The 14,446-nt window shown below is 40.6% G+C and overlaps 1 protein-coding gene and 1 long non-coding RNA gene across 4 annotated transcripts; one reads left to right on the plus strand and one right to left on the minus strand.

Moving 5' to 3' along the window:
• Positions 1–21: 21 nt before the first annotated feature.
• Positions 22–13,971, minus strand: LOC145432887 (uncharacterized). Of its 3 annotated transcripts, XM_080309719.1 has the most exons (7): positions 13,684–13,969; positions 7,126–7,185; positions 6,465–6,605; positions 2,805–3,008; positions 1,646–1,819; positions 1,025–1,184; positions 22–720 (listed from the first exon to the last, which is right to left on the minus strand). In XM_080309719.1, exons 1-7 carry the CDS (start codon positions 13,739–13,741, stop codon positions 396–398), a joined length of 1,122 nt encoding a protein of 373 aa, XP_080165845.1. In that variant the 5' UTR covers positions 13,742–13,969; the 3' UTR covers positions 22–395. The 3 variants fall into 3 exon arrangements, with proteins under 3 accessions (XP_080165845.1, XP_080165846.1, XP_080165847.1); XM_080309720.1 differs by lacking the exon at positions 1,646–1,819 and having other exon boundaries at positions 13,684–13,971; XM_080309721.1 differs by lacking the exon at positions 2,805–3,008 and having other exon boundaries at positions 13,684–13,970.
• On the plus strand, positions 10,068–11,674 carry LOC145432894 (uncharacterized). Its single transcript, XR_013912991.1, has 2 exons — positions 10,068–11,517; positions 11,623–11,674. It is a non-coding gene; the product is annotated as an uncharacterized LOC145432894 (long non-coding RNA).
• Positions 13,972–14,446: the final 475 nt, after the last annotated feature.

Genomic DNA, 14,446 nt, shown 5'->3' on the forward strand with positions numbered 1-14,446 from the left:
TAGGTATTTCCGGCGCATTCATCAGACTGACAGAAGTTTATTTCCAAAAATTGAGAGAACCTATTACAGTATTTGAAGAGTCTGTTTGAGGTAGGCCTACCGAATTTCAGTACACAATTAAATTAAATATCATATTCGTATTGAAATAAACCCGAATATTCCTTACATACACTCGTCATGGGCAATTGTCAGTAACTAGAAGGGAATTGAAAAGAACCTTGAATATCAGCAATCGTTTCACAAAATATGACGTCACCGGCGAGAAAGTTTGAGTAATCTAGCACGGCTTAAGTTCAACTTATTATACACGGACTCCTTTTGTTGGCTGGTGTATTTTTGATGAAAGTAGACTCAAAGGCACGTTAAGTGAAATGTTGATCAGCTACACGACGCGATCATCGTTTATAATCAATTTCTAGATAGCCGCTGTCGTCATTCTGTTGTGTACCGAGCTGCGAACGTCCCTGATCAGTCTCGCATCGCTCATAGTACGAATTGTCGTAGTCATTTTCGCAACCAACTTGCACGGGAGATATCTTGGTTTCTTTCGAGACGTTGCTCGCTAGCTCGGTTGCTGAAATTCCTTTTTTCGATTTCGTAGAGTCGCCGTTAACATAAGCCTCGTATGTTGTTGAAGTCATAGAAACTTCAGCGTACGGTGAAATGGTGTTCCCATTCGTTTCGGGGTTGGCGCTGCGGCCACGGCGTTTCGTTCTATTTCTGACGCAATTACAAGTTTTATTAGAACATTGTAATTTTCGAAAATAGATTAGGACAGATAGATAGATGGATGGGGGGAGGGAGAGGGAGAGGGAGAGGGGGAGAGCGCCTAGCAGGTCAGCTGCGGATACCAGTTTTCGAGTCGGTCGGAGATCGAACCCACGAGACACGACCTACCGATCAAGAAGCCGGGAGCATCACCATTACACTATCTCGCTCTGGATGTATGTATGATTGTATGTATGGATGGATGGATATAAAATACACAATATATGCGTTTGTAACAAGAATCTCGACTTTTTACCTGATGTGGCAGAACCCACATCCCACACAGACCAGAAGAATAAAGCACCCAACTGCAGCCAATGGTATCGCAATCTTGATTGTCAAGTCTGAACTGATCATCGGCAACGTCGTCTTGATTTCCTCGGTGGTTCCAGGTACGGTCGGCTGTGGCTTTGATTCTGAGTAGAGACATGAATTACATTACCGGCATATTGCACTAAATTAGGCTATAAAACTACAATTCTGTCTATTTGTCCAAATCTGGAAACGGCTAACCAGACTTGGAAAAATAGATATAATTGTAATTGTATAATTAGACTGATTATAGCAAAATGCCGGTAATCTGATTATAATCTAATTGCGAAACGTTTCTATGCTCTGATTTTAATTCTAATCTAATGTCTGGTTTTCCTGAAAATGCAACAAGAAAACTATGTAGAGCGAAACGAGCCAAGCTCGGTGTGCAGATATTTGTCATTCTCATGTTTACGAGAATAAACTCTGATTTGCTACGAGCTGAACTCGATTTTGTTGTGTTTATTTCTAATCAGGAATTCAATTCAATTTGCAAGCTTTTGCGAATTCTAATTTAATATCCATCAATCGATTTCATCACGAGAACAATAAATACGGCACTTACCGCGAGGGCATTTGTTGTTCGGAATGCAGGCCCCGTTGTGTCTGACGTAACCGCCCTTGCAAACGCAACCAGCAGGCGCGCAACGTCTGCGGCAGCTAACTGATCGCTGGGCGCAAGTGTCAGGGCATAACGAAGGACATGTCGCAAACTCTTCCGTTTCAGAGCTACATGGTTCTGTGAATAATATTCTCTAGCGTTAGAAGCAGGCTGGGCAATAATGAGCAGGCTACCTTAAGTGATTCGAGTCTGGACCGAGTATTAGGTTGTTATAGTATATTCGAGTATCACATATTACGACGTCGCAACAGGATGAACGATACGGGAAGTTCAAATATGTACCATTTATGCAACCACAAAGAATATAATGCCAGTTGTACATCACATTAAAGATATACAATTTGGTATTTTTTCGAACATACCTATTTCAATTGAAAAGTATATTCATATTGAAATGAACCCGAATATTTTCGGCTGACACTCGTCAGGGGTAATCGTCAGCAACTATAGTAGAGAATTGGAAAGAACATTGTATATCAACAATCGTATCACAAAATATGACGTCACCAGCATGAAATTTCGTGAATGAGAGAGCATTCAATGTACTATTTTTAGGTACATTGAAAAAAAAATAGTACATTGAGTGCTCTCTAATTTCATGCTGGTGACGTCATATTTTGTGATCCCATTGTTGATATACAATGTTCTTTCCAATTCTCTACTAGTTGCTGACGATTACCCCTGACGAGTGTCAGCCGAAAATATTCGGGTTCATTTCAATATGAATATACTTTTCAATTGTATATTGAAGTTCTGTACCTCGAAGAAGCTCTTCAAATACCTATTTCATTGCACTTTGTGACAATGACGTGCGGGTGGATCACGACTTCACAGATACGTAATTTTTTATTAGTGCGTGGTTTTGTATTACATATGTTTCGTATGCAATCAGCCTTCCACAGTAGGAAATAGTATCGAGACAATAATTTCCGTTGATAAATTGTCTCTTAGTGACAAGCAGTGTGTAATTTTAGCATTCGAAAATATCGTATTTTTTCTACTCTGCTCGACTCCTAATATACACGATTATTATAATAATAATATTCAATATTTATGTGAAAACAATTAATGCTATGGTAGTTACAGCAACTCAATTCCTCACCTGCACAGTTAATGACCTTGTAATGGATGCTAAACGTGATATATGACCATTGCACGAAGGTGACGTTCATTGGTTCTCTGTTCGAAATGGCTACATTTGCACAGGACTTATTTGCACTCGAGAACTGACATTTCGCGGCGGAAGTGGTACGCGCGTACGTGAAGCAGCCCTCCTGAATCCCATGAACTTTGCATATAGACTTCCCTGTTAAAACATATACCTATTTGAATAGCTTCTTGAACGAGGTGCAGAATTTCAATATAACGCGATTGAGTAGTATATTCATATTGAAATGAACGCAAATAGTTCCTGTTGACACTAGTCAGGGGTAATCGTCAGCAACTCAGAATCGGAAAGAAAGAACATTCTAGATCTAGAATTTAGACCAGTGGTTCCAAACGTGGGCGATATCGCCCACCAGGAGGCGATTTTAAGAAAGAAGGAGGCGATGGTGGCGAAAATGTTAGAACGTCCTGTGAGATATAGGACATGGTACCGATGATCAAGAATTGCAAAATGATATCTGGCCCTCAAATCTCAAGTCGATGAGAGCAGATCTTTTGTTGGCTCAAGACTTTGATACAAGCTCTACCTATCGGAGATATATACATGGATGGATGGATATCCACCAATTGAAAAAATAGTTCTGAACGTTCGAAATTTGTTGCTGGAACGTATCGTCGGTCTCCACCAGGGGGGTCGGAAGGAACACGACCTGTGAACCGATACGAGACATACACTCAAAAAGTTAAATGTTCCAACTTTTCTTGCTGTGTTAAATAATCTAAGCTACAGCAAGCAAAAAAGAATAAATAGAATAAATAATACGTCAAATGTTGCCATGAAATCACGTTTTGATTTAAGCACAAACTTACAAATTTGTTTGTACACTGTTCACACCACCTCTCTGTGGCGATCACGATCGCCCTCGTTTATGCTAAGACCTACCGGTCCCCCGTCATCTCCCAATCCATACCAATTTACATGTTGTGTTTGTTGGTGAGATGAATAAAAGCATACTGACTACCGCCTTATTCCGCGCTTGTTCGTCCGCTGCGATTCTACCGACCGTGCGCATAATATCGTCAAAACCCAACAAAATCGCGCATCTTTGGCCGGAACTAGGCGCTTGAAGACGGGCGGCGTTTGCCGGCTCATGACTAAATGTGAGCATTTACGAATTTCTTTCAATCATACCGTAAAAGAAACGCGATTTTCAGGCAATGTCTGTATCGTATTCGTACATCATGATATATCATTGGCCTCACATGTACAAATTATGTATTTGAATTGAAAAAAGTCCACTTAAGGATGATATTGAATAATAAATATGTGCCGTTATATAGCCTGGTAGAAGCACTACAGTTCACATAAAAATTATGGTAGGTTTGTTCGTGTTGAATGTTACAAAGAAAAATGAATGCGTCGATCGAAATTTATTTTATACCACCCGAAACAGAAAACATCTGTCAGAGACCCCAAAACTCATGCAGGTTCAAGTTTTTTGCATGCGAGGAAAGATTCTGCCAGCATGCAATTATAGACAAATTCACGGAGTGTAATCATGGGATTATCATAGAAAAATTTTCAAGTATTTTCGGTCCCAGTGTCAAATAGGTACCACATCTCCCCTATTTACTACCCCGGCCAAAAATTCACGTGGAGACTGCTTATTAGGGATGGTGTGAACTTGAGGTTCACGTTCGCGTTCTGTGTGTGAACCTCGGAAATTTAGAGGTTCGCGTTCACAACAGAACCTTGGTTGGTTCTGCACTGTGAACCTTTTTCATATATTACAATTTTCACATCAATATGATATTTTTGGTTCGAATTTATTGCATTTCAACTGCGGGCCACTCTATGCATGACGCTGGCAGCATAAAAAATCAACGCAAAACGAGCATGCACCTTGACAATCTCAAAGATTTTATTTGCTTTGTTACAAAGTTTGCACGAAATATCCACCTTCCCGTTTGTGAATATTTAGTGACTCTCTGCTGTGAGCTTGACCCGCAATCACACAACATCACGAGCAACATGCAGTACCTGTAGTCAGCGAATGATGCTTATTCAACCAATCAATGAGATTGATATCGCTTTTTGATGTAATAAATCTAGCAGTCAATCTTGACTTCATATGTTTATAGTATCATTAAAACAAAATCCGTGCGATTGAGGTGTTGGCTACAGCTGTATCACTTGTGGGGTAGCCGAATATCGGTACCAAATATGGAAACATGTTTTACGCTCTGCCCAATATCAATGTAGCAATAGTCAGACGCCGCATACATTGTCCGGTCTGGCGAAGGCCGTTGAGGCGTAAGCTTATATTCACTGGCAACTCCTCGTCGAAATTGTCGGCAAAGCGACGGATGATATTGATTTTATGGGAGTATCATATCATTTGACTGCCTCAGTTGATACATTTAGCGAGGTTTCAAACGCCAATATGTATTTAAGCATTGTGTCATTATGTGGCCCGAGTCGTCGTTAGGTATCGTGTACACTGTACATGTACACATTAGTATAGGCTATCCATTAATTGAAATGTAAGGTTGAAATTAGCAATATGACGTCACGTGACGTCATGAGGTTCACGTTCGTGTTCACACAGAACCTTTCAAAAAGGTTCACGTTCACACGAACCTGAACCTTTCGGAGGTTCACACCATCCCTACTGCTTATTCTGCATATGACGCGAAAGCTGACTAAAAAAGGTCAACTCAACCGAAAGTAGACGCGGAAATCGGATTTCCGAGCACCTACTCGGATAAATGACCATTTTTTAGTTAGTCAATTCACCAACGATCAGAGTTAATTGAATAAATTTCCCGTAATATATATGTCCTCTTTTTCGAATCTGTAAATATTGGGGGGGGGGGGGGGGCGGACATTTGTGACGAGCTTGGTAAGGGGGGGATGAGTCGAAAAAGGTTGGGGACCACTGATCTAGGACCAACAATCTCCATATTTTGGGATCCGATTGTTGATATATAATGTTCTTGCCAAATTTCTTCTATAGTTACCGACGATTACCCAGACCAGTGTCAGTCGAAAATATTCGGGTTCATTTCATTATGAATATACTATTCAACATATACCTATATGAAAAAGGTCGTTGGAAATTATTACAGAGAAATTGATATAGTCTTCATTTGTCAACCGCACAGAAATTAGAAAAGCCAGATATAAACGGGAGGCGCGATGTAACAGTTGTCTAATCCGATCATTTTAGAGCGAAATGCCGCTAATCTAATTTTAATCTACATTGTGAAATGTTTCCAATCAATCAATTATGTGACAATTAATCAGGTTCTAATATTCTAAGCCAATTTCTGGTTTCCCGGAAAATGCTAGAGGAGAACTGTGTTGTGCGAAAAGAGCCAAAGCTCGCTGCACAGACATTGGCTATTGTCACGCTTTTTATAATGAACTGTGATTTGACATGGGGTGAACTATGATTTAATTTCCAAGTTTTCGCGAAATCTCTAATTCTAATTGTATAATCTACTTATAATGTGTATCAATCATTGTAATTCGAATTGGGAAAAGCTGAACAAGTGAACATCTTGACGTTGTCAAACTTAGAATCATTGCCCAGGCTGGTCCAGCAGCTTCGCTAATATAGCAAGGCGTATGACAAACCGGTAGTCCACCCACCTTTAGGTAACATCAGAAAGTTGTCTAATCTCGGAAATATCCAGCGGTGATCGCAGCTGAAGCGGAATTCTGCGATTTGTCCTTCCGTTAGAAAGTCTTGTGGGAAGACGTAAGTCTTTCTCGAACAGAGATCGTCTGTAGCTAAAATAGCAGCGCACGTTGACTATCAATTTCACTGCAACTGAAGACTTGGACAACTGTGTACATAATCATAATTGTTTAATTACCTGGAGCGAAATGCCGGTAATCTAATTTTAATCAAATTGTTGGTTTTCCTGAAAATTTTACATGAGAACTGCTGATGTATCGTGCGAAACGTGCCAAGCTCGGTGTACAGACATTTGCCATTCTCGTACTTATGAGAATGGACTCTGGTTTGATACAAACGGAACTTGATTCAACTTCAAGTTTTCGCGAATTTAGTAATTCTAATGAAGATCTAACTTGAAATACACTGTGCATATAGCTATAATACTAATTCGAATTCAAATTTGGAACAAACTGTGTAGCTATACTTTATATTCTAATCTAATTTGGAAATACTGAATATATTCTAGTTCCAACTAAGAACGTGTTGAATTTTCGGGCGCTTGTCGATCGGATCGTATTGTACTCAAAAATATCGCATGTATCGCATATATCGATATTCGGCTGACTTTACCTGTTATTCGTCCTTTCGACGCTCTGACGGTGTCAGTACACGTCCCGGGTTGGGTATTGCCTGTTAAAAGAGTGTTTTGCATTTGCACACCTTATGTCATCAAGAAGGTCGAGTCTAAACGCAGGTTTTAAGTAGGGCTGGGCACATTGATCGAGTACTCGAATCTGAACCGAGTATTAATTTTAATGATTCGAGTCGAGCAGTAAAAGACGATTTTTTCGAGTACTGAAATTATACGCTTCTCGCAACTGAAACCTAATTTACTAACGAGAATTATAGTTTCGATACTATTTTGCTCTGAGGAAGCCTTGAAACCTTGATTGGCCGTGTCGCAGCATACGAGGCAAAGTAGAAAGCTACTAACGTTACTGGAAACAACACATTTCCGAAATCATGATCATCCCATAACATTGCCAAGAAGCGCAATGAAGTCGTATGGTAAAATAATACCAATGAATCTTTAATGTGACGGATAACGGGCATTTTGCTCTTTGTGGTGGCATAAAAGGTACATATTTGAACTTTGATATAGTACTTTCTGTTGTGACGGCATAAGGAGTGATACTCGAATACTTGACATGACTCGAAGCATAATATGTGATTCAGAATCGAATCACTCAGGTACTCGATTTTGCCCAGCCTTAGTTATAAGCAGGGCTGGGGTACGATAATAATTAGAGTATAGTCGAATCTGAATCGAGTATTAATTCTAAAGACTAGAGCCGAGTATTGAGAGAGATTTCTTCGAGTACTATGATCATTGATCATACGCTCCATTGTCACCAAGAGTTAATTTATCAACGGGGATTATAGTTTCGATACTATTATCTTGAAACCACCATTCGTCGTATGACAGCATACGAAACATGTAGTACAAAGTTACGCACGTTAGTGAACATGACACATCTGCGAAATCGTGAGCAGCCTACAATATTGTCACAGAGTGCTATGTAATAGGTAGGCCTACCGTCGACAAAAAATGTTAAGTTAGAATGTCATATCACTATTCTTTGTGATCGCAGGAAAGGTATGGTTAAGGGGTGGGCAGCCTTTGATTGCGGCTCTTTAATAATCGCACATGCGTTTCGCCATTTTGCTAGAGAGGTTTAACCTGATTATAAATTGATGTATTTTATCGCGTATTGTTTTCGTCTTGTTTCTTTCCTTATGGTATACGCAAGACTTGTAGGGGTAGGTGGCACTACAGGGTTAAAAATTTGCAATTGAACTCTCGAATGAATTCACATAAACGTCTCGCCCGCAACAAGGGACGCCTGGTCAATAGGGTCGTTCAAAATTAACTTTTTTTTCTGGATTCCAGCCATTCAGGCATTAAATTGTCAGGTTACCCTAAAAATCGCTGCGCACCAAATTTGGTTCAATTCTAACAAGTATAAGGCTCCGCAGATCCAACTTTTGGTGTTGCATGGTATTCCTGATGGCTTTTTAGTATGGTTGATAATTGTTAAGGTTAAAAGCCTCATACTTAGGGTTACCATACGTCCTCTTTTAAGAGGATTTGTCCCCTTTTTTGACTGTTTTGAAAGTGTCCTCAGAGGACGCCCAAATGTCTTCTTTTTGGGGATTTTGTCATCTTTTTTGAGAATTTTGGTCAAATTTACGGCCAAATTCGACTGAAATGCCGTAAATGAGCACCGAAGTAACGCTCTGGCGGGCATTTCGGGAGCTGATCCGGAAAGTTGACCCTTTTTTAGTCAACCGACCACGATGTGGGAAAAATTGACCATTTTTCAGGATTTTCCTCCGGTTTTGCAAGTCTGAAAATTTTGAAAAAGTGTCCCTATTTCAGATTTTCAAAATATGGTAACCCTACTCATACTAAGTCAGTTATACGAGATCATAAGTTCGTCTTGATGTTATTCTTAAATGCGAGGACCCATGATGGCATACGTAGGTGGAGCCAAACATGATCACTTTATCAGTATACATTAGTGCGGAGCATGGACCAGAGCCGGATTGGATATCCGGCCGGATTTTTACAATTTTGGCCGGACCGGATCGGAGCCGGATCAGTACATTTTCTGTTACGGCCGGAGCCGGATCACTACTTTTTTGATCCGGCCAGAATCTTTATGGATAAGCATGACTTTTATACTATATAACTACCAACCAACCACACGTAAGTAACCTCCAAACCAGTGTGAACATAAACGAGGCATATTTATCAATTCACGGAACCTCCGTACCGAGTAGGGCCGGATTTCTGGCCGGACTTTTTCATTTTTGGCCGGACCGGATTGGAGCCGGATCAGTACTTTTCCTGATACGGCCGGAGCCGGACCAGAGAGAATTTGTCGATTCGCTCCGCACTAGTATACATGCATACCCATTTGTGGTGCGTCAGTGACGTGAGGTCAGGGGAGGCAAGTGAGGCAGTGCTCGCCTGTCTACTAGATTTTAAACATTTTTACTACCAAAATCACGCCACTTGCCTATTTATTGTTAGAAAATAGAGTTCGAAACAGAGGCTAAGGCATTGTGATAGCGCAATTCATCGTAAATATCATAGAATGTATAATAACTGATATTATTCGAATGTAATTGTCGCTCTGATTCCGATTCGGCTTCTCAATTCTCAAAGTGTTCGGCGGTATAAAATTGAGACGGACTTTCAGCATTCCCGTGGCCACTTACTGGCCACGGATAATTTCGTGGCCGGCCACAGATATTCCGTGGCCGGCCATGAAAAGTGTTATTCTGTGGCCGGCCATGGTAATTTTCATGGCCGGCCATGAAATTTCAGTATGGCCGGCCACGAAATTTCCATGGCCGGCCATGTCAAACTCATTGTCATGGCCGGCCATGACTAAATTTCATGGCCGGCCATAGCCAAATTTCATGGCCGGCTGCAATATATCAAGTTATATAGTATCGATGATAAGTACTGTATGTGGCCCAATCGTGGACAAATGCATGATCAATTATGTTCTATTATGGGCGTACAGTAAATAGAACTAGGTGAGAGCGAGAGTTTAGCTCAGTTTATATGCATTTTCACCTGAAATACCAGATGAATAGCGATACAATGAAACGATAGGAAGAAGATGAAGCGATATGTAATAGTCTCTATATATCAATTAAAAACACAAAAAATGATGTAAAGAATGCATTAAAAAGGGGGATATCCTCTAAATGAAACAGGAAATAATGGTATAGAAAGCTAGAAGTGATGAAGACATTATCAAAACTGGTAACTGGTAAGTGTTGATTTATATCTTTTTTATAGAAATATACCTAAATATTCGGCTGACACTCGTCACAGCTAATCGTATGCAACTGCATAGAATTGGAAAAAACAATGTTTACCAGATATCTGTCAGAAAATCTCTATAAGTTCCCCAAAAGCTGTGAGATTCACATGACATTCTGTGGCCGGCCACAGAACAGATCAGAGCTCGCTGTGGCCGGTGCTTCCCCCGTTCTGATATTGATTTTCAACCGTAAGATGTGCAATGTGCATTGTGCAGTTGCAATCGATTGTATAGTTAGTTTTATTTTGTAAATATGCAAACCGACGATTAAACAATATGATGATGATAATGGCCTTCATTTTTCAACCATGTTTATCGTTTATGATGAGTCTGCGATGCGAATAAGTAATACATATATATTTGATCATGCCTCAGTTTAATGATGTTTGTAGGGGCAGTTTAAAATCTTTCGTGGATTGCCCTGATGAATTTATGAATAATACAATACTGTACTGGGAATTTGTCTTAATTCACTGCCAATTTTCGATTTACGCTTAAGTAGACTCGACTATTACCTCCTTGAATGCATAATCTGTTCCATCGAGATACTGGATCGGTCAATATGCGGTCATTTTACCTGTTTTCTTGTTTCAATACTAAATACCGTAATGAAAGTACCCGAACGAAACAATTAGGGAATCAAAGAACCAAGAATATGTGGAAAATACTGTTTCAAGTTCCAGAAAAGCTGTGAAATCCACATAACATTCTGTGGCCGGCCACAGAGCAGCTCGCTGCTCGCTGTGGCCGGTGCTTCCCCCGATCTGATATGTCTTTCCAACGGTATAGGACATGTAGGCTAGTTGCTAGTTTGTTATCTTTCGTATAGCTGAATAGCTGTGAATTTGATAATGCCAGGCTGATACAATCCTTCCTCTCTGTATCAGGTCTATGATAATTCCGCGATATGCGGTTATATACATATTTGATTATCGTACTGCTATACAATACATACGACGTTCGAGATCCTCAACATCAATGGAGCTTGCACTCATTTGCACGATGAGAATTGTGTCGATGCATCTAAGAATATTTCTATGCTGTAGCAGCACGTGAACTTGACACACTGCAGATGTGCTGTGGATGTAGAATAAAGACAACGATGTAGCCTAACCTGCCGGTAATATTGGTAAAATGTGGGGCTTTGTTCCCAGAAATTTGATTTTGGTCACGTTTTCGATCCTATATAATTTGTATGTATAATGTATATTGTATATCCACCTAGGTGCCGTTCTTCCAGGCTGAAGCAAATACGAATGAGATGCATGTCGCAGTCACTAACGATGCCGTGTATGCCAGAGGATACTTGATTACTTGGGTGCAAGGATCGTTTTGTATCGCATGTCGTTGTTAGATCAAGCTGCTAACCGATGTGGTGGGCTTAGGACGTAAATGTGCCTGCTATATAATTAAATTATTGTTATAATAATAGATAACTTCAGATACTTTGCGTCATCTAAGGCAGCAGCATCGATCGATGCGACATCAAATGCAGCGCCATCGATCGACGAAAAAATGCTCATGTCAAGCCTGCGAATTGACCAATAGGCATGATATATTTGTGGTTGATGCAGGGAACAATGTGCAATTCAGCGAAAAATCTTGATGACACAGACAAGTCCCAATCATTCATTATAATTCGACATTTGAATGCAGTACAAATACTTATCGCCGTGCAAAGTGCATCCGATCTCTCGTGCCCCTGGGTGTTTTCTGTGAAAAGCATGTACCGGACACATTGCATTCATGCAACTACTTGCATGAATTGTGAATGATTGTAATCATATCTTCAATTGCTACAGATTTTGTGAAATTGGTAACGGAATAAACAAACTTTTTGTAGCAAAATATGACGGCTTCTTTATGTAAAAAACGAAGGAGGGGCAGGGAGTCAGTTTATCTACGTTTCCATCGCTAATGGGCTTGGGCGATGGAGATGCGAAGAAACTGCAAGGCTATCGAGTCTGCACCACGGTTTTATCTTTCACGCAATCCCATTGCGTTGATCGCCTGGCGTGGAAGCTGTGTGGACACCAGTTTTAATGTAAAGACGTTTGTCTGACCGAGCAATAAGATGTACGCAGTACGCTCATACATTACTCTATCAAATATATATCTAGATTCTAGAAAGTTCAAGGAACGTATGTTTCGGTGTTAGTTTACAATGCACCGTCCCAGAGTACTTTTTCAATAGTCAGTGGGAATTAAATTCATTTCTACAGCGAATAGAGAAGGTAACACGTGTAAAGCCGTGCAAATTTTGAACCCATCCCTAAACTAATCAATAAAGTGGTAATGTAACTTATGTACGTGCGATAAAATAGTGGAAGTCGTCTATACAAACCTTGCCACCAGCAAGTTCGTATTGTAAATGACGAAGATCTAGTTGACTATTGTCAAATTGGATGCAAAGGGCGGATTTTGATCCAACTAGATGTGCCAAAATCACGAACTGGCCATGAACTCGTGGCCGGCCACGATGAATTCTCATGGCCGGCCATGAAATTCACTGTGGCCGGCCACGAGACAACGCATTTTCATGGCCGGCCACGAGAAATTCGTGGCCGGCCACAAAAAAATCTGTGGCCAGTAAGTGGCCACGGGAAAGCTGAGACCCCTACTGATAAAATTTGCGCAACACGCCTACATTTTAACAGCGACTACAAAGCTACGTTATCAATCAAGAAAGTGGATAGCTATGGCGTAGTTTGTAATTTGAATTTGTGATTGTGAATGTCACTTCCACGGCATTTCATTTCTCGCCGGAGATCAGAAATACAATGTATATTTGAAAACTGCATTGTGATACAGGCGCCGCCATGTCTCCTTAGTCTCTTTGATCAATGAATGCATCGTGCAATTGAAGATTTCGTATCGGGTACATCGAATTTGCGAGTGATATTGGTTGCCGGCGCGACAGCAACTTAAATTTGAGGATTTTGAAAAGAGGTTCCGAACCCCTAACGCTGAATACGTCACTGTATTAACCTCTCAAATACATTTTTGTGCTGCCACAAGAGTAATTATACTGCTCGTGCTGAAGATTTAATAACAAGTTGCCGTAATATTGGTAAATTAGGCACAGAAATAAAAATTTTGCAAAGAGCCATATCTTATGCCCAAAAGAGCCATAGGTTCCCGACCACTGCTCTAATCCGTTATAGTTATTCAGCTTAACTCAAGTATGATCACAATGCCATTGCTGTTATTTGATGTGCCGCTTCCCTCCGTACTATGCCGATGTGCATCCTGAGCTGTAGGCTAGACTCGGTTATCGGTTACTCACTTTCAGATGACTGCAATAAAATGTAAAGTAGATGCGCAAATGTCAGGCTTGCTCTCATTGTAGTGCTTTTCCCACAGTCAGATACGCATTTCGTTGTGAGGCTTTCTGTTGAAAAGTTACGAAACTCGACTGCAGTGCCTAACAGATGAATGACGATCGAGCCAGGTACAGGGAGACACTCTTTATCTGACGAACTGAACAATGAACATTTTAGGCTAATATTCCAGCACCGAGCATGAACATTACAGAAACTGGCTAGAGTCACGAAACTATCGAATGAACATGATGATCCTTGTATGGAAAGTCAAATATGTTTTTATGAACACAAACAAGAGTTAGTCATAACCCGAACAAGCCTCGCATCGCCACGGAAATAGGCCTGTACTACACGACGAAAGTCCACGTATATCACGTCGTCAGAATATACACCTATATTAATGGCTTGCTGAGCGATTCAAGTAAGTTTACCAAAAGTCCTCCTTTTTCGGGTTTTTGAAAATGTCCTCCGAGGACGCTTAAATGTCCTCCATTTCGGCAATTCGTCCTCCTTTACAGCTTCTACAGCTAGGGCAATGGTTGTCAACCTTTTTAGACTTGCGGCACCCTCTCCAAATGGAAAATAGTTCGCGGCACACTAGCACATTTTTTTTTGGGGGGGGGGGGGGGGGGGGGTTATTTATGGTGTTGGTCGACTACTATGGTCATTTACACCAGGCCGATATTCTTCTTATTTTCCGGAACTGCCGACTTATAGCACGGTCTA

The sequence above is a fragment of the Botryllus schlosseri genome, chromosome 2, assembly GCF_051294905.1.
Source record: "Botryllus schlosseri isolate E-star chromosome 2, Bs_hap1, whole genome shotgun sequence".
Taxonomy (NCBI): domain Eukaryota; kingdom Metazoa; phylum Chordata; class Ascidiacea; order Stolidobranchia; family Styelidae; genus Botryllus; species Botryllus schlosseri.

What these genes read in the sequence shown, in the direction of transcription:
- LOC145432887 (XM_080309719.1), bottom strand. Translation starts at nt 13,741, where the DNA reads ATGAGAGCAAGCCTGACATTTGCGCATCTACTTTACATTTTATTGCAG. An exon ending in GTCGAAAGGACGAATAACAG is followed by an intron (nt 6,606 to 7,125) that starts GTAAAGTCAGCC and finishes CTGCTATTTTAG; the next exon opens with CTACAGACGATCTCTGTTCG. An exon ending in CTTTCTGATGTTACCTAAAG is followed by an intron (nt 3,009 to 6,464) that starts GTGGGTGGACTA and finishes ATGTTTTAACAG; the next exon opens with GGAAGTCTATATGCAAAGTT.